The following is a 25,513-nucleotide window of genomic DNA, read 5'->3' on the forward strand; positions in this document are numbered from 1 at the left end:
GATTCTAGGCCCTGTCTGTTGTCAAAAAGTTAGGGGCTACCGCATGGGGAAGGCTATGGAGATGACTGCAGTGTCCCAAGATGAAAGTTGGTTAGGTTTAGGCTCCCAGGTGTGTGGTGGGGCAAACTCGAACCTATTCTGGATCTGGGTTCTGTGTAAGTTGGCATTGGTGGATCTGGGGCAGGCCTGGACTCCCGAAGTAGTCTGCTAGTCTGAAGAGGTGGTCCTGTGACAGAGGTGGGGCTCCAGTGGGTGCCTGCTAATGGAGGGGTGGAGTCAGGCCTACTGTGAGCATGGGTTCCATGCAGCCAGTGTGGGTGTATCTGGGCCGCCTAGCTTGACTTCCCATGGTCGTCTCTTCTTTCTTTGGCATACTGTAGTTTTCTTGTAGAAGTCTTTCACCTCTTTCATTCAGTTGATTCCCAAGTTGGTTGGGTTTTTTTTTTTTTTTTGAGGCTATTGTAAATGGGGGTGGTTTTCCTAGTTTTGCTTTCTGAAGATTTGTCACTGATGTACAGAAATAGAAATGCCTTTTATTTATGGTGTTGATTTTATATCCAGCTACTTTTCTGAATTCATTTATTAGTTCTAGAAGATTTCTGGTGAAATGTTTTGGGTCTTCTAGGTATAGAATCATATTGTCTGCAAATAGTGATCATTTGAGTTCTTGTTTTCCTATGTGTATCCCTTTAATTTCTTTCATCTAATTGCTATGGCTAGTTTCAAGAACTATGTTAATAAAAGTAGTGAAAGAAGACATCCCTGTCTTGTTCCAGTTATTAGAGGAAATGCTTTCAGTTTTTCTTCATTAAAATGATGTGGCCTGGGGCTTAGCATAGATATTCTTTACAATGTTGGGGCATGTTCCTGATGTCCCTAGTTTTTCTAGTGTTTTGAACATGAAGAGGTGCATTTTGTCAAATGATTTCTCTGTGTCTATTGAGATGATCTTATGATTCTCATCTCTAGTTTTTCTAGTTTTCTTTATCCCTAGTTTTTCTCGATTCTTATCCCTAGATTTTTTTTAAAGTATATTGATGTGATGAATTACATTTATTGATTTCTGTATGTTGAATCAACCTTGCATGCCTGGGATAAACCCTGATTGATCATGGTGCACTATCTTTTTGATATGTTTTTGTATTCAATTTGCCAGAATTTTATTGAGAATTTTTGCATCTATATTCATTAGTGATATCTGTCTGAAGTTTTTTTTCTTTAGTATTTTTTTTTGGTCTGGTTTTGTAATCAGGGTAATATTGGCCTCATAGAATGTGTTTGGAAGTGTTCCCTTTTTTTATATTTCATGAAATAGTTTGAGAAGCATTGGTGTTAGTTCTTCTTTAAATGTATTATAGAACTCAGCTGGGCATCCCTCCAATACTGGGCTTTTCTTAGTTGGTAGGCTACTGATGGCATCCTCTATTTCCTTGAAATTGATCTTTTTAAATTGTGTATGGTGGGGTTAAGTAGAGGAGCATCTATGATGCCCACTAGGCAGAGCTCAGGAGGCAGTTGAATATTTCTCATATGAACTGCTATGGGAACTTCCTTTACAATCTACCGAAGAAAAAGGCTATATAAATAAGTTAGTTAAGAAGAGAGGTGACACTATTTCACACGGTGTCACCTGTTAATTTTTTGGAAAAACAAGTTTTAACCATCAACACATAATCAAAACTTTAGTCTCCCAAATACATTAGAAAGATAGTTAATCACAGAAAAATTTACAATCAAATTTTGCTCTAGTGGGAGCCAGGCCTCTTTACATATTTATTTTCACCTTTTCTTGCTAGATAAATGTTTCTATTTCTGGATCCAGGATGGTGGGCCAGATGGAGGGAGCATTCTGCGTTGCTGTGTGACCTGGGATGCAAGTAGTGAGAATACTGCTTCTCTGCAAGCAATCTTCCTGCCCCCCTGCACACATCCAGGGCTCTAGGCCTCAGCATCAGAGCAGGTCTCCCAACTACTCGCCCACACAGGACTACTGGGTACTCCAGCAAAGTCATTAGAGGTAGCTGCAACACCTGTGAATAACTTTTGGCCACTGACTGGAGCAGAAAGCATTGATGCAGCTCCCATGGAGGACACTCAGCAGCTTCCCACGAGTAGGAACTCAGACCACCACCCCTGTGTGGACCCCCATCTACCAAAGTGGGGCTTCCCTTGTCGCTGCTGTCTTGGGACACAGCCCCCTATGTGCTGTAGCCTGCCTGCCCCTGGGAATTTCACACAGGCTCTGAAGTCAGCCTACACTGTAAGCCACAGAGCTTGTCACTAAACTCTCATCCAACACCATCACGTGGCTTCCCCCACAGGACCCAACACCCCACTGCTGAAAGCAGGAGCGTCCATCTTGGGTCACCTTCATCACCATCTTCCAGGTACCCAGTTTCTAACTCTGCCTCTCCCTAGCAGCCACTAACCCGGCACAGTGGCACCCTGGTTTCCTTCACCATCCTGAGGGCACAGATACCAGCTAACAACAGATGACTCCACCTATTGGATGAGAAGGGAAGCAGGAAAGATACTGATCTCCAACCAAAACAAGCCCTGTGTCTTCAAGATTTTTTTTTTCCATCTCCCTCTCCTGTCTCTTGCCCTCATAACCCCAACATATGTAAAACCAAGTACTTTGCATGAATTAGGATTTTGAGGACTGTATATACAGTTGTGTTGTACATTCTTTTTATTCTTTTCTTATTTTTAATTTTTTTTCTTTTTTCCCACCAATTTCTGCTACTTTTTTCTTTTTCTTGATATGTGTTTTGTTTTACGTACTCTACTGTCTTCCCACTTACTTGTCTACCCAAAGGTTCTTCCTCTCCTTTCTCCTGCTACTAATCTTCCTCTTTAGATTTCTCTTTTACATTTCCTAAGATATAACAACCCTATATCCTCACCCCCAGTTCTCTGTCTACCATCAGAAACTGTAAACCCTTTTACAGACCTACTGAGTATATGGTAGATAATAATCGATTCACAATATCTGTACATTGTGACCAAATGTAAATGTCTTATTAGCAAGCATTTGTTTTTAGGGTGTATATTGTTTATATTGGCATCTGATAATGTTGTCCTTCACCCTCAAAGAGAGGGATTAGATCCCTACAGGGGCATTGTAATCCTGTAGGGTAAAAAGGGTAACACTAGGATCCACAGTGCTAGGAGGGAAGACACACAAGCAATATGAAAAGACAAGGGAAGAAAGGGCCCCAAACAAATCAAGACACCACATTATTAGAATCCATGGCCAGCACAAGCAGAAGATATGACAGAAAGAGTTCAAGGACGTACATAATTAAAATGTTCTGCAAATTAAAGGATGATATAAAAGACCAAATACAGGCAGCAAAAGATCATTTTGACAACGAGCTAAATAAACAAATATAGGAAGCAAAAGATTACTTCAATAGGGAGATAGAGACTCTTAAAAAAAAACAAACAAATCCTTGATATGAAAGAAACAATAAACCAAATTAAAAGTTAAATTGAAAGTATCCCCAACAGATTAGACCACTTGGAAGACAGGGCCTCAGACAATGAAGACAACATATACAATTTTGAAAAGAATGTAGACCACACAGTGTAAAGAGTATGAAACCATGAGCAGAACATTTGAAATATGGCATAGCATAAAAAAAAGGTTTTTATTTCTAAGGCATATACATTGCAAAATCTGCAAGAAAAAGCTCTTCAAAGTACAACTTCAAAGTATAAATATGAACATACTCATAAAATTAAACTTCAAGTCAGGATATTTTATAATGGGCTTATAAAAATTAAAGAAATAGTCTTATTCTTAAGTTGCAAACAGCTGGAGCTGGTGCAATGAAGTGAGTTTAGTGATCCTTAGGATGCAAGGGTGTCTTGTGGCTCTGGTGGTGGTGGTCACTTCAATCTATATGCATGAGGAAATTGCAGAGAACCACTTATGCAGAGTTGTAATTCTCTGAATTTCCTATGTAATGTGAAAGTAATTGGGGTAAATCTTTCATCCTTATAGGAGATAGCTAAATAAGCTGGAAAACAGATGAAGGTTCTAATTTAATTATAACAGTAGCTAAAAATGCTTTTATTTAAAAAATATTTTTCAATGTCTTGTTAGTTCAAAAGTAGGACATGTCCAGTAGAATTCGTACTTTAGATTTTGGATTTTCCTTTGTCCTGGGCTAGCAATATACAGCACAACACCCTCTTGATGAGGCAGCAGCAGTGAATGGCAGTTCCCCATGAGCCACAGTATCATCAGGGGAAGCAAGCAGCATACTGCAGAGCACTGTGCTTTTAAGGCACGTGATGTGGTACATGCATTTTCAATTTCAGATGCTTTCAATTTATGCTGGGGTTAAGTAGAGGAGCATCTATGAAGCCAACCGGGTAGAGCTCGGGAGGCGGCTGAACATTTCTCATATGAACTGTTATGAGAACTTCCTTTATGATGTATGGAAGAATGGCAATTTAAATAAGTTAGCTAAGAAGAAAGGTGACACTGTGTGCAGCAGTGTGGGCTATTATTTTTTTTGAAAAACAAGTTTTAACCAACAACACATTATCAAAACTTCCAGTCTCCCAAATATATTAGAAATTACACTAATCACAGCAAAATTGACAATCAAATTTCATCTAGTTGGAGCCAGAGCTCTTTACATATTTGAACTCGACTTTTCACATTTTCTTGCTATATAAATGTTTCTCTTTCTAAGGCATAGCTACATTGACAAAATCTGCAAGAAAAAGCTCTTCAATGTACAACTTCAAAGTATAAATATGAACATCCTCATTCACTTAAGCCTCAAGTCAGGATTTTTTTAATAATGGACTGGTAAAAAATTCTTAAGTTCTAAACAGCTGTTGCTGGTGCAAGGAGGTGATTTCACTGACCCTTAGGATGCAAGTGTGTCTGGTGGCTGTTGTGGTGGTTGTCACATCAACCTATATGCATCATGAAATCACAGAGAACCACATTTGCAGAGTTGTAGGGGACTGTGTGGGAAATCTTGTTCTCAGCCTTTTGATACAAATTCTTCTAAAGATGATTCATATTTGCTTCAGGTCCATTTTGTGCTACTTAAAGAAGCCATGAGTAGTCCTTTCTTTTCTATTTGTAAATTGCTTGAGGTTTAAAAGATAAATCACATGTCTCTATCCTAAAGGAACTTGAAAATCAAATAAAGAAATAAGAAGCTGAAACAGAGAAAATTTAAAATTGAAAGAAAAAGCTGATCTATATAGCCACTAGGTATTTTGTCTTCACTTTTTATTTTTGTAAATTAAGATAAAAGATAAATCAAAAGTTTCCAATTCAAGTTAGGTGAAATCAGAAAAGAGAAAAAAGTAGATTATATAGCAAATACTTCTCTGACACCTGCAATTTCTAAAATCATTGAGAAAATTTTATCAAAATTAATTTAATTTTATTAAAATTCATATTAAATTATATAAATTATATTAAATAATTTGATTTATATTAAAATTTATTTAAATTAATTTTACTAAACTAATTTAAATAAAATTTATTACAATTTTAAATATAAATCATAATATAAATTTATTCATTAAATTCATACATAAAATTAATAAAATAAATTAATAAAATAGATTAAATTAATGAAGTTAATTCATATTAAATTATGATTTATTTAAAATAATTTAATTTACATTACATTTTATTTGAATTAATTTTAATAAAAATGTTCTCAATGGTTTTAGAAATTACAAGTGTCAGAGAAACATTTGCTATATAATCTGTTTTTTCACTTCTTTGATATCACCTGACTTAAGCTAGAAACTTTGGTTTATTTTTTATCTTAATTTACAAAAATGAAAAAGTTTTTAACTATGCCTTTGTTAACTTTTTAATCTTTAAAAACTATGTATTATTTTGTCTCTCTTCCCCACTTTGTTTTTGATCAAATGTGTTTTTAAAAATGTGTTTATAAGAATTACTGTAGGGCCCAGAAAAGTATGTAAAGAGTCCAGACATTTAATGATACATTCTTAAAATTAAAAAGGATGTGTGTAATTATACTTTTGATTTCACTGACAAAAGTCATCTTCCTTCTGGACATATTTAACATCTAGAAAAGGGAATGAATATCAAGTGACTTTTTTATAGAATGAAGATAAGTAAAAGGGAAAGGTGTCATAGCATTTGGATTAAAAGAATCTTAGAATTTATCCATAAATTTCATGTTCAGGTCCTCCCACTGTAATTTTGTTTTAGTACTTATACAGTATATTCTTTTACTAAACTAAAGAATTCACAGCTTTGTTACATCATATTATTTTTACATATAGCCCAAATTCTGAGGTATATACTTTTTTTTTTGTATGGGTTGGATTTTTCTTCTTTTCTGTTATATAAATGAATCATTTTTATCTTAATTAATATAATTAAATTTAACAAATATAATCATAAAAAGGTTGGAGCTATAGTTATTATTGCCGTTGATTACCCGATAGCACAGGAACAAAATTTTATATAAAACAAATTCTACAGCAAACAAACACAAATAAAATTTTAATAAGTGCTACAGCAAAAAAAATATCAAAAAGAGTCGGGGAGGGGGAGTCAAAATACCTGGTAACTCTATATATCAACTTTTTTGTTTTTCTTTTTCCCAGCAAATACACGACTTCTTTTCAAAAGGCCACTTTGTAAAAAGTTCAGTGTTTATTTCTTCTTTAAAGTGCTAACTCATCTCTGGCTTGAGAATCACCTATTGCTTTAAAAGGTCCTTTAGTACAACCCTGGCGCTATTGTCGGGGGACATTGGCAATGGTGTAAAGGTGGGCATGAAGTCTACGAAGGGATTCCAAAGGAGATTCCCAGGCCCACCAGGTCCAAGTCCATCTATGCTAATGAGTGGCACAGCCGCAGAACGTGGTACCAAGAATGGATTCACAGCTGCTCTTTTACCAGCTCTGAATTCTGCTGCATCTTTCAAACTTCTTGGTACATTCTCACCTTCCTTTCTCCTTCCTCTGGAGTCTAGACATTTCATGGCAGGAGCAGAAAGTTTTGGTGGTGGAACACATGAAGGAGATTCTGTTTCCAGAAATTTAACAAAAAGTTCTGAAAAAGAACTATTAAGCAGACATCACTCATTGGTCTCAAAGATGTGTTGGGGACATTTTTTGATCCTCCTCTAAGCCAACCCGTCATCCTATTAGTAACCTCCATTCAACAACTTCTCCATTCACCATCACCTCCATTCAACAACTGCTCCATTTCCTTCTTTTGATGTCCAGGATGCTTCCCATTAACTGTAACACTTCATGACACTTACTTTTCAGTGTATGGAAAAGCCCAATGAACAGGTTTCTCATTAGGGCTTTGTCCACTTTTTCTTCTGTGTCATTTTCTGAGTCCATCAATTTCTTTTGTGCATCATTCAACATTTCTTGCTGGAGCTCATTTTGCTTTTAAAGTCCTTCAATCTGCTCTTCCTTTAGATGTAACTGTTGTGTAAGTCTGGTTGCTGAATCCAACACACCATTGGCTTCATCCAAATGTTCCTGTAATAATAATACCTCTCTTTCTAGGTTTTCTGCCTTTTCCTTCCATTTGGTTATATGTTGTCGTTCCTTTTCTAATTCAGCTGAATACATAGCTTTTTATTCTTGTTGGAAACGCTCTAGAACCATCTGCAGGTTAGTTAATGACATGGTATACTACTTTCCTTGTTCCTGGTAGAACGAAAGCTGCAGTATATACTCATCTCTCTCTTGAGAGAGTAAACGCACCTGTTTCTGCAGGGACTCACTAGTGTGACTTTCTACTCTCAGGTTCCTCTCTCTCTTCTCTGCAGCCCAAATTTCCTGGGTGTAAGAATCTTCTGATTCTAAAAGATGGCTCCTCAGTCTTTGTACCTCCTGATTTAAGTGTAATTCTTTGTCACATAAGTGTTGAACCTCTTGCTGGAGGGTACTCTTTTCCATCTGTTTGTTCTTTAGGGATAAGGTGAGCTGGTCTGTCTCCTGCTGACATAGAATGGCCTTCTCCTGCATGGATTCAACTGCATTTAAAAGCTGTTTTAATTCCTCATCCTTGCCCTGTTCCTTTTCTTGTAAAAGTTGCTCAAAGGCAAGAGCTTTCTCCTTCATGAACTGGTACTCCAACTCTTGTTCTCACAGCATCACAGAGAACTTCATGTTCGTCTCTTATAATGCTTGATACTCCATTTCCTTTTCTTTGGATGTTTCTATTATTTTTACATTTTTCCCCTTTGAGAAATGTCCATTTCTAAAATTAATATTCTCTCCTTGAGGTTTGTTATTGCTTGCCTCAACAACTCATTTTTATTCACTTTGTTAATGAACTTCGCATTTGAAGAAATTATCTGATCACTTTTGGCTTGGATGAAGAGGTCTTTCTCTTTCAGTAAATTTTGTAACAGATCTTATTTTTCCTTGAGCTGTTTAATTTCAGAATCTGTTTGCTCATGTTCTGTCTTTTCTCTCTTGGAGGTGGTAGCAGTTACATCAGACAACCTGTGGTTATTCTCCTGGAGCTCCTTAATGGTGGCCTCTTTTTCTTGCAGTGATTTTCTCAGCTCTTCGACCTCTGCTGACTGGGAGTAAGTTGATGAGGTAGACAAGAGCTGGGGTGTAATCATATCAAGTTTTCCTAAAAAGAGATCTTTGCTGCTGCAAAGTTGCCCTAGGCACTGCTGCACCTGGCTTAATTTGTGCCCAAAATGTTTGAGTTTGATTTCGTTCAGCTCATAATAGTGGATGAGGCCAGTGTAGTCTGCTTCTAATTTAGAACTTTTATCACAGTCAACCAAAACATTGGCTTCAGGTTGAAGAAGGTCTTCCTTGTGTTGGGCTGACTCATGATGCAGATTTTGGATGGTTGTCATTACCTGTTGTTTCCATTCCTCCATTTTTTTACTTGCTGTTTTATTTCCTGGAGTTCTTGTAGGAGCTCCTCGAAGTGATGACTATTAACACCTCCAATCACATGACCAGTGCCAGAGGTTCATAAAACTTCCAATAAAGTCTGAGATTTCTGACTTAGTGTGTCTATTTCAATGTCTTTTTCTCTAATGATACGAGATAAATTCTCCAGAGTTTCTCTAAACATATCTTGATCATTATTTTCAAATTTGGTGGACATTTTTTATAATTTTCTTCTTGAAGTTGGTTGAGGGCTGTTGCTTTGGCAGCGAGTATATCCTTCATTTTCTGATGTTCTGCTTGCAGTTGGGTATTTTCTTTTGTCTTCTCATTTAAAACAGCTAATAAATTTGTTCTCTTTCCATAGTGAAGGTCTGCAGATGCTGCTGAAGGGAAACGACATCCTGGGTGTAGGAACCTGAATAAATTTTAGCCTGAAGAGCTTGTATCTCCACATCTTTCTGCTGGATAACTTGAGTGAGTTTACCAACTTCATCTTTGGACGGCTGATCAATTTGTTTGATTAAGGATATATTCTTTTCATTTAGAAATTGAGTCTCAAGTTCTTATTCTTGGATTTCTTTCACTAATTTTTCAGTTTCATAGTTATACAGGTCGTGTTTTTCACTTCCATTTTCTATAGGAAGGCTTTTAACTTTTGTTTCTTGAAAACTATCAGAATTGAGTGTTGTGCATGTCTTCCTGCAACTGGGCTTTTATTTGTTCAATGGTTTTCTGCAAATTCTTAATTTCCTCATCTTTCTGCTCCATCACAGAAGGCTGCAATTGACTACATTCCAGCTTCAAGTTTTCACACTGTTCAATTATTTGTTACTTTTCCACACTGAGCTGTTCTTTCTCTCTCTTCAAGGTGTCTCTGTCATTTTCTGCCAAAGATAATTTTTTTATTTATGTTTTTTATTTGATTCTCAAGTTCTTCCATCTTTGTTGCAGACTCTACATTTTTAGTATGTAGAACCTGATTAGTTTTTTCCATCTCACATATTTTAGACTCATCAGTTACTGTAACTCCTGAGTCACCTCGATGTACCAGATTTTCAATTCTTTCTTGTCGTGTAATTCCTCTTGATACCGGCATCTTATCTCTGCCAGTTTCTGTTGATGTGCATTCTGCAAAACTGACATTTCCTCTTGATGATTATCATGGTCTTGACATTGGTTTTGTTCAAGTACCTTAATAGCATTTTGTAGTTTGCAGATTTCACTTTGATCAGAATTATGTGTTCCCTTTGCTTGAGCTATATATATATCCCTCTAATGGCCAACTTGAGATTCAAGTCTTGAAACTTCCATTGACAGTCTGTTGATTTCTTGTTGTGATAAAATGATATCACCAAGGTCCATGTCATCATCGGGAAAAGGTGAACAAAGATGACTGATCCCATAACCATATAAAGACCATTCAGTGGTTGCTGGTATACCACCAGCTCCTGAATGTACTGACTGCAGTGTGGACAACTCATCTTGTAGTGCAAACTGTCTTGCTTTCAGGCAACTGAAAGTAGTTGGGGTAAGTGAGGGAAGCCAAGCTGCCCCCGACCTGACCCAAGGAGTGGCCCAAGCCAGACCCTAGGCCTGTAAACCAGGACGACATCTCAGCAATTTCAGTGAGCCACCTCCATCTGTATCCACCTCCACTTTGAACCTCCTAGAGTGCTGTGGTGTCAATTATGACCCAAGCACTCAGAATTCCGCAAAGGGTGGGGCTCGTGCCAACTGTTGTGTTTCGCCTGGAAACGCAGGGGCCTGGCCTGGGCTTGTACTAGGGACTTGCCCCCAGTGGCCCAGTCACTCCACGGGCCTTGGCTCCTTCCCTCTACTTTCCTCCCTTGAGCTTGCGTGACTTCTCCCCAGTGTTGGGGACTTGCCCAGCTCACAGGCTGCTGTAATTTTCTTTTAGTAGTTGTACAATGTTTTCTTTTATAAACTAAAGAATTCACAACTTTGCTACATCATATTTTGTTTGCATATAGCCCAAATTCTGAGGTATATATCTTTTTTTCATATGGGTTGGATCTTTCTTCTTTTCTGTTATAAATGAATTATTTTCATCTTAATATAATTAAATTTAACACATATAATCATAAAAAAGAGGTTGGAGCTATATTTTTATTGCTATTGATTACCTGATAGCATTGGAACAAAATTTTATATAAAAAGAATGCTACAGCAAACAAAAATAATTTTTTTAAACTGCTACAGCAAAAACACACCAAAAAAATGGGGGGGGGGGGGCGGAGTCAAAATACCTGTAGCTCTATATACCAACTTTTTTCTTTTTCTTTTTCCCAGCAAATACACAACTTCTTTTCAAAAAGGCCACTTTGTAAAAGTAAAAATAGTTTATGGCTTCTTTAAAGTGCTAACTCATCTCTGGCTTGAGAATCACCTATTGCTTTAAAAGGTCCTTTAGTACAACCCTGGCGCTATTGTCAGGGGACATTGGCAGTGGTGTAAAGGTGGGCATGAAGTCTACGAAGGGATTCCAAAGGAGATTCCCAGGCCCACCAGGTCCAAGTCCATCTACGCTAATGAGTGGCACAGACGCAGAACGTGGTACCAAGAATGGATTCACAGCTGCTCTTTTACCAGCTCTGAATTCTGCTGCATCTTTCAAACTTCTTGGTACATTCTCACCTTCCTTTCTCAACCCGTCATCCTATTAGTAACCTCCATTCAACAACTGCTCCATTCACTATCACCTCCATTCAACAACTGCTCCATTTCCTTCTTTTGATGTCCAGGATGCTTCCCATTAACTGTAACACTTCATGACACTTACTTTTCAGTGTATGGAAAAGCCCAATGAACAGGTTTCTCATTAGGGCTTTGTCCACTTTTCCTTCTGTGCCATTTTCTGAGTCCATCAATTTCTTTTGTGCATCATTCAACATTTCTTGTTGGAGCTCATTTTGCTTTTAAAGTCCTTCAATCTGTTCTTCCTTTAGATGTAACTGTTGTGTAAGTCTGGTTGCTGAATCCAACACACCATTGGCTTCATCCAAATGTTCCTGTAATAATAATACCTCTCTTTCTAGGTTTTCTGCCTTTTCCTTCCATTTGGTTATATGTTGTCTTTCCTTTTCTAATTCAGCCGAATACATAGCTTTTTATTCTTGTTGGAAATGCTCTAGAACCATCTGCAGGTTAGTTAATGACATGGTATACTGCTTTCCTTGTTCCTGGTAGAATGAAAGCTGCAGTGCATTCTCATCTCTCTCTTGAGAGAGTAAACACACCTGTTTCTTAGGGACTCTACTACCTGCACACTGGCTTGATGACTTGAATTAGAAGAGGAAAGTAGCTTTTTCTCCAATAGTGTGACTTTCACTCTCAGGTTCCTCTCTCTCTTCTCTGCAGCCCAAGTTTCCTGGGTATAACAATCTTCTGATTCTAAAAGATGGCTCCTCAGTCTTTGTACCTCCTGATTTAAGTGTAATTCTTTGTCACATAAGTGTTGAACCTCTTGCTGGAGGGTACTCTTTTCCATCTGTTTGTTCTTTAGGGACAAGGTAAGTTGGTCTGTCTCCTGATGACATAGAATGGCCTTCTCCTGCATGGATTCAACTGCATTTAAAAGCTGTTTTAATTCCTCATCCTTGCCCTGTTCCTTTTCATGTAACAGTTTCTCAAAGGCAAGAGCTTTCTCCTTTATCAACTGGTACTCCAACTCTTGTTCTCGCAGCATCACAGAGAACTTCATGTTCATCTCTTGTAATGCTTGATACTCCATTTCCTTTTCTTTGGATGTTTCTATTATTTTTACATTTTTCCCTTTTAGTTGAGAAATGTCCATTTCTAAAATTAATATTCTCTCCTTGAAATTTGTTATTGCTTGCCTCAACAACTCATTTTCAATCACTTTGTTAGTGAACTTCGAATTTGAAGAAATTATCTGATCACTTTTGGCTTGGATTAAGAGGTCTTTCTCTTTCAGTAAATTTTGTAACAGATCTTGTTTTTCCTTGAGCTGTTTAATTTCAGAATCAATTTGCCTCATGTTCTGTCTTTTCTCTCTTGGAGGTGGCAGCAGTTATATCAGACAACCTGTGGTTATTCTCCTGGAGCTCCTTAATGGTGGCCTCTTTTTCTTGCAATGATTTTCTCAGCTCTTCGACCTCTACTGACTGGGAGTAAGTTGATGAGGTAGACAAGAGCTGGGGTGTAATCATATCAAGGTTTCCTAAAAAGAGATCTTTGCTGCTGTAAAGTTGCCCTAGGCACTGCTGCACCTGGCCTAATTTGTGCCCAAAATGTTTGAGTTTGATTTCGTTCAGCTCATAACAGTGGTTGAGGCCAGTGTAGTCTGCTTCTAATTTAGAACCAAAACTTGGGCTTCAAGTTGAAGAAGGTCTTCCTTGTGTTGGGCTGACTCATGATGCAGATTTTGGAGGTTTGTCATTACCTGTATTTTCCATTCCTCCATTTTTTTCACTTGCTGTTTTAATTATCATCACATTGTTGTAGGAGCTCCTCCAACTGATGACTATTAACACCTGGAACCTCATGACCAGTGCCAGAGATTCGTAAAACTTCCAATAAAGTCTGAGATTTCTGACTTAGTGCATCTATTTCAATGTCTTTTTGTCTAATGATATGAGATAAATTCTGCAGAGTTTCTCTAAACATATCTTGATCACTATTTTCAATTTGGTGGACAATTTTTTATTTTCTTCTCGAACTTGAATGAGGGCTGCTGCTTTGGCAGTGACTATATCCTTCATTTTCTGATGTTCTGCTCCTGCCACCTGGGCACTGGCTGCCATATCACCCCTACCTCATTTTTAATGATAATAAACTTGAAACTTTCCCACTAAGATCACAAACAGTCAAGGGTATCCTCTCCTGCTACTCCTTTTTAACATCTTACTGAGTTCCTAGCTAATGTTGTAAGTCAAGAAAATGGAATTATAGTTTAAGACCAATAGAGGATTGGGAAGAAAGATAACCTTGCTGGTAAGGTGTCTTCTACTTAGGGAACATCTTATAATTTTTACCTTATTCTATGTTGGTAATTAATTTCTTTACAGCAAAACTCAGGTTACATCCAACTACTTCAGGTGTCAAATCAGCTTTGACACCTTTCTACCATGTTGAGCTCACATATCTTGACACATTAGGAAGGTATCAAAACTGATTTATTTTAATATATATTTTTTGGTTGTAGATGGACAGAATACCTTTATTTTATTTTTATGTGGTGATGAGGATATAGCTCAGGTTGTCATGCATGCCAGGTGAGCGCTCTGCCAATTTGCCCCATCCCCAACCCAAAACTGATTTTTTTTTTAAATGGGTGAGAGTGTATCTCAGTGGTAGAGCACTTGCCTACCAGGTATGCAATCCTGGGTTCAATCCCTCCAACACCAAACAAGATGATTGTTTTTTGTTGTTTTAGAAAGAAGGATTTCATAAAGATGGTATCATAAAGAAAGATTATAATTATGAAGTGTATTGGGTACTATTAATCTAAACCACACTGAAGGCAAAAATGTGAATGCAGGTCCCCAAATCAAGTTTTTACCAATTACCAGGGAAAGGGCTTATTACTACTACTGGGCTGGGAAGGATGATATTGAAGATAGGAAACTCCTTTTCCACATGTATGCCTTGTAAACCTAATGTACTTTTTTGATTTGTGTAATGAGATATTCTTGCTAAAGACTAGACTTGACTTATTTATAAGATTAGGACTTATATGACCTAGACTTATTTATGAGACTGGGACTTCTAACTTTTTTATAAATAAGTTCTAATCTTATTTACTTACTCACTTGAAACATAGCTTTTAAACTATAATTTTAAAAGCAGGTGTATACAGGAAATGTTGCTTTCCTCCTATTTTTTTTTTTTTTTTGAAATATCAGCCTGTCTGCTTTACCTGCTAACTTGTGGAGTGCTGATGCTCTCTGCTCTGTCCTGTGCATCCTGTGGTTACAGGCAGCATGTAGTGTATGCTCTGGCGTGGAGTGGCATGACACTGCCCTGGCATATAGAGCTGGTCCATCCAGAGCTGAAATCTAGGGGCAGCAAGGATTTTTTGTTTTGTTTTGTTTTTCCCAAACATACCATTTATTTGCTGGGGACAGGGCCTTTCCTGGGCCCTCTGGAGGAGTATGTGAAGCCTGGACAGGGGAACCTGGATCCTACTTGGCTGCTCCAGTGAGTCAGGCCATGGATTTCTTCATACTGCAGCTTCATGACAGCATCTATTGGAATAACATTCTGTGGGGTTTGAAAAGTAAGATATGATTATTAATAACAAAGAAATGAAAGGAACAAGACGGGAGGTAAACAACCTGTTAGCCAGAGGACAGTGTACCAGCAGTAGTCCCTCCCAGTGACCTCCTTTCAAACAGCCATCAGGAGGAATTGCCTTGGTTTGTTCTCTCCGTGGGTCTGGAGGGAAGCAAGCTCTCCACGGGAGACAGTGTGTCTGGCTCTGGTGCTCCACCCTGAGCTCCTGATCTCTGCTTCCCTCAGGAGCCCTGTCTTTCTCTGGTTTTTATTGCTACAATGGAAGACCACAGACCGGCTAATTTACAAAGAAATGAGGTGTGGTTTTTTAGCTTATTTTTTATTAGTTCCAATCAGTTATATAAAAGCAGAAAGGTTTTCAATTTATTGTACACAAATGGAGCACAACTTTATGCTTTTCCATTATGTAGAATCACACATGTGTAGTCATACATGTACCTAGGCTAGTGATGTCCATCTCATTCCAATATCTTTCCTACTCCCATCTCCCCTCCCCTTCTCTCCCTACCCTTGGCTCAATCAAAGTTCCTCCATTCTCAATAGCCCCCCCCCCATTATAGATCAGCACCCACTTATCAGAATATTAGTCCCTTGGTTTTTGGGTTTGGCTTAATTTGCTTAGCATGATATTCTCCAACTCCATCCATTTACCTGCAATTGCCATAATTTTATTCTCTTTTAATGCTGAGTAATATTCCGTTGTGTATATATACCATTGTTTCTTTATGCATTCATCTATTGAAGGGCATCTAGTTTCATTCCACAGTTTAGTTATTGTGAATTGAGCTGCTATAAATATTAATGCGGCTGTGTTTCTACAGTATGCTGATTTTAAATCCTTTGGGTATAGACCGAGGAGTGGGATAGCTGGGTCAAATGGTGGCTCCATTCCAAGTTTTCCAAGGAATCTCCATACTGCTTTCCAGATTGGCTGCACCAATTTGCAGTCCCACCAGCAGTGTATGAGTGTGCCTTTCCCCCACATCCTTGCCAACACTTATTGTTGTTTGTATTCTTGGTAGCTGCCATTCTGACTGGAGTGAGATGAAATCTTAGAGTAGGTTTGATTTGCATTTCTCGAATTGCTAGAGCTGTTGAACATTTTTTCATATATTTGTTGATTGAATGAATATCCTATTTTGAGAAGTGTCTGTTTAGTTCCTTGGCTCATTTATTGATTGGGTTTTTTTTTTTTTTGGTGTTAATATTTTTGAATGCTTTATGTATCCTAGAGATTAGTGCGCCATCTGATGTGCTTGTGGTAAAGATTTGCTCCCATTCTGTAGGCTCCCTCTTTACCTCACTGATTGTTTCTTTTGTTGAGAAGAAGCTTTTGAGGTTGAATCCATCCCATTTATTGATCCATGGTTTTAATTCTTGTGCTATAAGTGTCTTATTAAGGAAGTTGGTGCCTAATCCTACATGATGGATATTTGGGCCTACTTTTTCTTCCATTAGGAACAAGGTTTCTGGTTTAATTCCTAGGTCCTTGATAAACTTTTGAGTTGAGCTTTGTGCATAGAGATAGATAGAGGTTTAATTTCATTTAGTTACATATGGATTTCCAGTTTTCCTGGCATTATTTGTTGAAGAGACTATGTTTTCTCCATTGCACGTTGTTGGCGCCTTTGTCTAATATAAAACAACTGTAATTATCTGCGTTAGTCTCTGTGTCCTCTATTCTGTACCATTGGTCTACAGTTCTAACTTGGTGCCAATACCATTTTGTTTTTGTTACGATTGCTCTGTAGTATAGTTTAAGGTCTGGAACAGTAATCCCACCTGCTTCACTCATCTTGCTAAGGATTGCTTTGGTTATTCTGGGTCTCTTATTTTTCCAGATGAATTTCATGATTGCTTTTTCTATATTTATGAGGTATGTCACTAGGATTTTGATTGGGATTGCATTGAATCTGTATAGTGCTTTTGGTAGTATGGTTATTTTGACAATATTAATTCTGCCTATCCAAGAACAAGGGAGATTTTCCCATCTTCTAAGGTCTTCTTTCTTTAGCATGCTGTGGTTTTCATTGTAGAGGTCTTTCACCACTTTTGTTCAGTTGATTCCCAAGATTTTATTTTTTTGAGGCTATTGTAAATGGGGTGGTTTTCCTAGTTTCTCTTTCTGACGATTTGTCTCTGATGTACAGAAATGCCTTTGATTTATGGGTGTTGATTTTATATCCAGCGGCTTTGCTGAATTCATTTATTAGTTCTAGGAGATTTCTGGTGGAATTTTTTGGGTCTTCTAGATATAGACTCTTATCGTCTGCGAAGAGTGATAATTTGGGCACTTCTTTTCCTGTTTAGATTCCTTTAATTTCTTTGATCTGTCTGATTGCTCTGGATAGAGTTTCAGGAACTATGTTAAATAGAAGAGGTGAAAGAGGACATCCCTGTCTCGTTCCAGTTCTTACAGGAAATGCTTTCAATTTGTCTATTTAGAATGCCATTGGCCTGGGGCTTAGCATAGATAGACTTTCCAATGTTGAAGTATGTTCCTGATATCTCTAGTTTTCTTAGTGTTTTGAACATGAAATGGTGCATTTTTTAAAATGCTTTCTCTGCATCTATTGAGATGACCATATGGTTCTTATCTTTAAGTCTATTGATGTGATGAGTTACATTTATTGATTTCCATATGTTGAACCAACCTTGCATACCTGGGATGAACCCTATTTGATCATGGTGCACTATCTTTTTGTATTTGATTTACCAGAATTTTATTGAGAATTTTTCCATCTATATTCATTAGAGATATTGGTCTGAAGTTTTCTTTCTTTGATGTGTCTTTGTCGGGTTTTAGAATCATTTGAAATCAGAGCTGAAATCAATAAAACTGAAACAAAGAAACTATTGAAAAAAATTTTGTCAAACACAAGTTGATTCATTATAAAAAAATAAATAAAATTATTAAACATTAGCCATGCTAATGAAGAGAAGGAGATAGAAAACTCAAAATACTAACATCTGTGATGAAAAGGAAATATTATGACAGATAGTACAGTAATACAGAACATAATTAGAAATTATTTTGAAAATTTGTACTCCAATAAAAGAGAAAATATTAAAGGCATTGACAAATTTCTAGAGGCATATCATATGCCCAAATTAAATCAGAATGATATACACAATTTAAACAAATCAATTTCAAGTAAGGAAATTGAGGACACCATCAGAAGCCTTCCAACCAAGAAAATCCCAGGACTGGATGGTTACACAACTGAGTTCCCCCTGAGTTTTTACACAACTGGTCATTGTATTTCCTATTCTCTAAAAATTTCATTTGTCTGGTCATTTGTTCGATTTCCAACTCACATGTACATTCAAATAGATTTAATTAAAATAATAACTGGTAAGCAATGAAAAATGTTAAATAACTTAAATAATTCTAAATCACTTGGAGGTGGTTTGATTTGGGGGGAGAAAGAAGGGGTCTGGTTATCAATAGAAATATATTACTATTTAAGTTCAATAACAAACTTTTTAGGACTTTCTCTAGTTTTAATTGATTTAAACCCATTTCTTTCCTGGGATATGGTTCCTTTTTAGATACACAGGTTATTCCTAACTTACAATGATTAGACTTAGGATTTTTTAGCTCTAAAGTGAAGCAAAGGCAGAGTGCATTCAGTAGAAGCTGTACCCAGAGCTGTGGCTCCTAGTCAGCTCCAAAATCTCAAGGGGAAAAGGCTGATATTCTACAGTGTCCTATAAGTTTCTAAGCTACAGTGTTTGGTACTTTAGATGTATCAAATGTATTTCAACTTACAGAGCTAAAAGTTTATGATGGGTTTAGCAAGGTGTGATCTTATTGTTAATCTAGAAAATCTGTGTAAATGTATATCTTTATTTCAGGAAAGTCTTTTTAAAAAAACATTTTAGTTGTAAATGGACACAATCCCTTTATTTTATTTATTTATTTATGTGGTTCTAAGGATCAAACCCAGTGCCCCAAACATGCGAGACAAGCACTCTACCACTGAGCCACAACCACAGTCCCATGAAAATCTCAAAAATTTTTCTTTAAATACATACTTTTCCTGGTCAACTTTTTGTTGGGTAAATATTAATTACACCCTTTTGACTGATTTCTATGCCTATTTTATTCCTAAAATCAATTTTAACTACTGGTTAAATATACTAATTTTTTAAATTTTGGGGTACTGGAGATTGAACTCAGGGGCACTCTATCACTGAGACATATCCCCTGTTCTGTTTTGTATTTTATTTAGGAACAGATTCTTACTGGGTTGCTTAGCATCTCATGTTGCTGAGGCTGGCTTTGAACTCACGATCTTCCTGCCTCAGCCTCCTGAGCCACTGGGATCATAGGAATGCACCACCACACCTGGGGGTTAAACTTATTTATATTGAATTTTTAAAACCTTTGCTTTCTTTTCTGTGAACCTATTACTATTGCTTTTCTTCTTCGTGTATAGTTTTCCCCATTTCTTTTCTCACATCTTTCATTTTATTCTTTTCATTTCATCTTTGAGCTCCTTAATCTTGGTTTTGCATTCCTTTTTCTAAAAGGCATTTTTTTCACTAAGTTATTTTTCATGACAAAACATCTTGATTTTCAGTAAAGTAGAAGAAGAGGAATGGTGAGGGGGAGGAAGAGAGGGTAGGGGAGGGTACTGGGTACTAAAATGGAGTAAATTCCATGCATTTATGATTATGTTAAAATGAACCCAACTATTATGTCTAACTATTATGAACTAATAAGGAAGGAAGGAAGGAAGGAAGGAAGGAAGGCAGAAAAGATCATCTTGGTTACAGTTTTTACCCATCTGGAGCAATGTTTTTAAAGTTACGATCTTCCTCTTTTTCTCATTTGGTCATTTTTATTTCTTTCTTTTTCCTGCAGATGTTTGCATAGATCCAGGAATGATCATTTTTTTTAGTTGTAGATGGACACAATACCTTTATTTTTATTTATTCATTTTATGTGGTGTTGAGAATTGAACCCAGTGTCTCACACAATGCTGGGAAGCACTCTGCCATGAGCCACCATCCCAGCCCCGGAATGATCCACTTTTATTGTTACTACTCATGTCTACATTGGAGAGCTCATCTTCCTAAGGAGCTATTAACTGGGACCAGGGAAGGGTTGGGGTAATGAGCTGGTTGTAGGCACTTCTGTTCTCCTGTGTTCAGGAAACATTCACTGCCACTCAGACATGGAAATGAATGCTTTGGGCTGACAGAGCATCTCTCTGGGTCTCAGGGAATTTGCCACCGGAAAGTCTGTACCACTGGAGCTAAGGATATACCTTTCTTTTTCACATTATAACCCAGCACATGAAGTGTACACCTGTGCTGATTTTTCTTCAGTTGAAGGAGTACAGCTCCAGGTCTGTGAGCCACCAGTTGTTGTTCCTCGTCCAAGCTGCTACATCAACAGACAGCATCTCACAAAGGATGGTTTCCCACATACTCTCTCTTTGGTTCTCTCTCCCTAGATCTGTGTGGTCTTAGGTTCAGGAATATCCTTTTAACTCCATTTTGCTTTACAAAATTTTATTCCAAAAGAGAGTCTTTAGCTGGAATCTTCAAAAATACTAATTTGGAGATTTTAGTCCTGTCTTGGAAGTGGTGGTGTTCTTTCTCCCACTAGTTTAATTTTGAGTGTATTTAGCAGTCATTCATAGGATTGCTGGTCATATTCTGGTTCATAGCTATTTCTTAGTTTCTTTGCGGGGGGTGGATGGAACTTTTATTTCTTTTTTTTCAGTCTCTTTGAGTTGATTCCAGTTGTAATAAAAAATGATAAGGCAGATGGATACTAATGCCATCATTTTAAATTGGAAGTCTTGCCATACATTTTAAATTGTTAGGCAGTTTCTTAGTTCTGACCAAAGTATATTTTATGTTGGTATTATCTTTAGAGAATATTCATGCAAATCAACCTTGTTATTTGTAACTATTTCAGAACAATTTTAGAACTTTAGAACCTTTGCTCTAAAGAAAACTGACAAAAATAATTTTGCAAAATCTTACCTCAGTGGCTTGGTAACCTGAAACACCCACTAAAGGACTCTCTTCTGCTCTTGCCTCCACTGTGCTCCTGTGTTGTTTTTCTGGAAGAGAGAGTTCTAGGCTTTCAGATAACCCATCAATCTTCATCAGAAGTTCATCTAACAGACTTGAAAATTCATCCCAGTAATAATTCTGAAGGGAAGAAAGTTAAGTGTATGTATTCAATAATGTAATTGTTCTTATTTTCTGAAGCATTTAAAGGTACCAACTTTGAGGGATTGTGCTATGTTAGAAAATGCACTGAACCATGGGGTCACAGGACCTTGGAACTAGACCTGTCTCTTCATGTCTCCATGTCTCTGTCCCTTCACTGATATTGTGCATATGCTGATATTTGCACAAATGCTTTGGTTAATGATGTCTACATAAAGGATAATTGCTGTAATCAGTGGGAAGTGGGGAAACACAGGACAGAGTAGAGTGCTGTGCAAATCTACAGTATCATGATTACATATGACAAGCTTCAGAACTGCACCAAGTAATACATAAATATCAGCCATGGAAGACAGTTTAATATTCACTGTGCAAATAAATACCTGTTTGGCTTTGTTGGCACTCATGTCTGGGGTGACTACACCCAACTGTTCCTAGGGTTCCAAGTTTTAGGTAAGAGTTTTTGTCTGGTAACACATACCAAAAGCGAATGACTAACTAAAGGGGACAGAATATAGTGTATGTGTGTTATGTTTATCTATGAGGTGCCCCCAAAAGCTCATGTGTGAGACAGTAGAAGAAAGTATAGAGGGGAAATAATTAGATGATGAGAGTTGTAACTTGATGAGGATTAACTGGGTGGTAACTGTAGGCAGGTAGGGTGTGGCTGGGTTACAGGGGGTGTGGCTTGGGGTTTATATTTTGTCCCTCCTGAAGAGAGCTCTCTCTGTTTCCTGATTGCCATGCCCTGAGCTGTCTTCCTCCTCTATACCATTCTGCCATCATGTTCTGCTTCATCTTAAACCCAGATGGAATCAGCTATCTGTGGACTCAGACCTCTGAAACTGTGGTCCAAAGAAAGTTTTCTTCCTTTAATTGTTCTTGCCAGGTCTTTTGGTCACAGCAACAAAAATGCTGAATAAAAAAATTTGTGTCCTGGGGCAGAAACTCCATCTTTCTAACCATACAGGGTTACTATAAGGATTTAGTGAGTTAATGTAGAGAATGTGCTTGGTAAATTGTAAAGTGCTTTAGAATCTCAAGGGAGAATTCTAAGAGCTCCATTATAGCTGAGACCTAAATTTGACACTTCACACTGATATCTGGCAAAGAATCATGATCACATTTTGATAACAAAAGCAAAATTCTGCAGTGAAATCACCAATTTAAGTGTGCTACTATGTTCACTACTCTAGGTTCCCATGTCTTACATGATCTGCAACCACCTGAGCTTCTTCCGGCTTTGGCATTTCCAGACCCAGAAAGGTGAGGGCCTTCACCCATGTGTAAGCAGTGATGTCTTTAAATCTCACAAGAGATTTACTGTGAGAAGATTTTCTTTTTTGGAAATAAGTCATCAGGGAACCTCTCAGCTGGAGAAGAGAATAAAATGGAAAAATTCTTTGTTAGCACACTTTGTTAATTTGATAAACAATGAAATAGAGATTATGTCCCATGATGCAGTCTATCAATTTTTAGTAACTGCTTGGTAAAAAGAAAAAATTAAGAAAATGTATTTCATGAATTAAATTAAATGGCAGCAATATGAACTTGGCAATGGAAATTAACAGTTGGAGCTAATATTATTTATATGATATGTGTTTTCATTTATATTGTCTACATCTCAGCTTCAATGCTCTGTGCTAGCCACTGTGGTCTCTGGAAACCCTACATGGGAGCATCTGCCTGTGCCTGGGATATTGAAAGAACCCAGAGACTCGACAGGATGCTGTGTTCTCATGTATGTTATCTAAATGATTCTGCGTCTTATGGATCCCTAGGTTGTTTATTTCCTTAGTTCAGGCCGATACCTGTTAGCTCAAAATTCTGATGGCACCAAATAATTTTTTATACCTTCAGGTTTCTTAAAAATAACCCAAAGAAGCAAAATTTAAGCCATTTAAAGACTGCTTTTGTGTATCCTATGAAACCTCACAGGTAAGCTGTTCCCTATTGACAAGAAGAAGCTGAAGTGATAAGACTCCAACCCTGAGTCTTCCACAGGAACACTTGTAGCCACTGCATCCCTGGCCCACCCCTTATGATGTGAACACTGTGGCCTAGAATGGCCCCTGGGAAGGAGCTGGGCAGAGCAGGTGAGAACTGAGCAGTGGGGTGGTCACATAAAATACAGGGCCAGTTACATTTTAATTTCCTGTAAGTAACAAAAAATTTTTAAAATAAATGTATCTGAATTATTGAAGGGGACATATGATATGAAACAATTATTCATTGTATTGAAATTGAAGTAACTGGATGTTCTGTATTTTTATTTGCTAACTCTGTCAGTCCTACATGAGGGCTGCATGGTTAGAGCACGAAACAATCTCCTCCTCTGTCAAAGGGGTTTATGCTGAGTGACATGACTAGATTTGCCAGTTGCTGATCAGTGGGCGGGCACAAAACAGTCCCATTCCACAAATGGCCTCCATCTCAGAGAAGTGTAATGTGAAGCTTGTATGATTAGATTACCTGTGACAACTTGAGGTCAAGTTCAGAGTGAAAAGAGATGTGATGATTCAGGGCAGGGCAAGGGTCTTGGAAGGCTTCCTGGAGGAGGTAGCCTCCTGGGGGGGGGGGGTGTTGGATTGCTGGAATGTTCTAGGCATCAAACCAACTGCATTGGACCCCTTCCCATAATAGATTATATGGGCCTTGGGATCCGTTCCCATGAGATCTGGTCTGTAAAGCCTGGAACTTTCTGTCCACATGGACAAAGAGTATTTCATCCCAACAGCAGATGGAACTTTGACAGTCTTTGATTTCAAGGTGTGGGACAGGTTTACATACCATTCCAAAACACAACATGCCTGTTAACAGAAAGAGGGCCCCACAGTAATGAGCCATGTCTTCCTGGTGAGACTCAGAAAGGCTGTGGAATGAATTTTTTTGGCTTCTTCCTGGAAAATGAAATAGCAGCCTGGGGAAGAAATCTGCAAAGGTGACCCATGTCGGTGTCCAGGTGAAGAGCAGAAACAAGTGCAGGTGGGAGTGGGTGACCAGCAGTAGGGCCCCCATCAGCTGCAGAGAGAAAAGCCTGAGACAATGACCTTGTCAGCACTTCTTGGGATAGAAGACACCTCTGGGGGGTTTTAAATACTTTTAAATAGTGAAAATCTTGGAGAAGCAGTTTGTGGAGTAAGGCTCTTGCCCACCCTGGTTTAAGACCAATTCCTGAAAGGCCAGTCTCCATCCCTTCTGTTCTGCCCAGAAGTCTCTGTTCTCATCTGCACCCTCACCTTCCAATACGAAGAAGCTCTGCAAGGTGCTCCTCTCTATCCCAATTGCTCTTCCTACCTGGAGCCACTGTCCTCTCTCAGTTGATTCCCTTCTGTCTGCCTTTGACATTGGCAGCTTGTCCCCTTCCCCCACCCATGCTGAAATCCCCACCCAACTCCTACTCCAACAGGAGGCCACGTGGGGGCACCTCTCTTCTTTATGTCCCCAGAATCCAGCAAGGACTCAGTAAAATAGGTCATTTAAGAAGCAATAGAAAAGTCAATTCTGAGTGAATTTGGTTCCATTTAAGCTCATGGTCTGGCCTATACTAGACAGAGATCTTAGTCTGGGGCCTTAGGGACTGCATCTATATCATGGTTTATTTCTTACTCCATCCACTCGATCCACCTCTGGTACTGACAAGCATGTTTTCAGTCTGGATGAAAGATCACCAGCTAGTCATCTGTCGCAGGTCTGTGTAAGTGGACCATGGTCTGGCCACTGGGGGCCTCCCAAGCTGCAGCAACAGGGGTGTTCTGTACTTGTGCAGGAACCATTGACTCCACCTGTCATTCTGGCCCTGCACCCAAACTTCCCTGCTCCTACCCAGGAACTAAGTGTAGTATTATTTACTCGGCATGTAGAATCACACAAACTTAGTGGAACTCAGAAGGAAGAGAGTGCAATCTGTGAGTTCAATCCGTGAGTTCAGAAAATTAAGCTAGTGGTCTACCTGGACTTCTTAGGTTCCAGTGCCTTCATACTTTGTCCTACAATAAATAGACATCTGTTTATATTCTGTTTTTTTTTCTCTCCATAGAAGAATTTTTGCTCAGTGGTGTTAATAATGACCAGCTGAGTTTCTGGATAAATTCCACATATAAGGATAGAGATTATCCTCCCAGGTAAATAG

The 25,513-nt window shown here is 38.1% G+C and overlaps 1 protein-coding gene and 1 pseudogene across 1 annotated transcript in view; both read right to left on the reverse strand.

Moving 5' to 3' along the window:
• Window positions 1-6,442: 6,442 nt before the first annotated feature.
• LOC143397757 (thyroid receptor-interacting protein 11 pseudogene) lies at window positions 6,443-9,678 on the reverse strand (annotated as a pseudogene).
• A 3,236-nt stretch (window positions 9,679-12,914) lies between these two features.
• The window catches only part of Pkd1l1 (polycystin 1 like 1, transient receptor potential channel interacting), a 140,174-nt gene continuing 127,575 nt past the window's right edge, over window positions 12,915-25,513 (reverse strand). The window contains exons 49-54 of the mRNA XM_077110056.1: window positions 24,172-24,402; window positions 22,593-22,754; window positions 21,190-21,360; window positions 15,079-15,153; window positions 13,334-13,424; window positions 12,915-13,240 (exon numbers count right to left, since the gene is read on the reverse strand). Coding sequence (XP_076966171.1) covers window positions 12,915-13,240; window positions 13,334-13,424; window positions 15,079-15,153; window positions 21,190-21,360; window positions 22,593-22,754; window positions 24,172-24,402 — 1,056 coding nt within the window. The remainder of the gene's footprint in view (window positions 13,241-13,333; window positions 13,425-15,078; window positions 15,154-21,189; window positions 21,361-22,592; window positions 22,755-24,171; window positions 24,403-25,513) is intronic.

Source organism: Callospermophilus lateralis, chromosome 1 (genome assembly GCF_048772815.1).
Source record: "Callospermophilus lateralis isolate mCalLat2 chromosome 1, mCalLat2.hap1, whole genome shotgun sequence".
NCBI classification, from domain to species: domain Eukaryota; kingdom Metazoa; phylum Chordata; class Mammalia; order Rodentia; family Sciuridae; genus Callospermophilus; species Callospermophilus lateralis.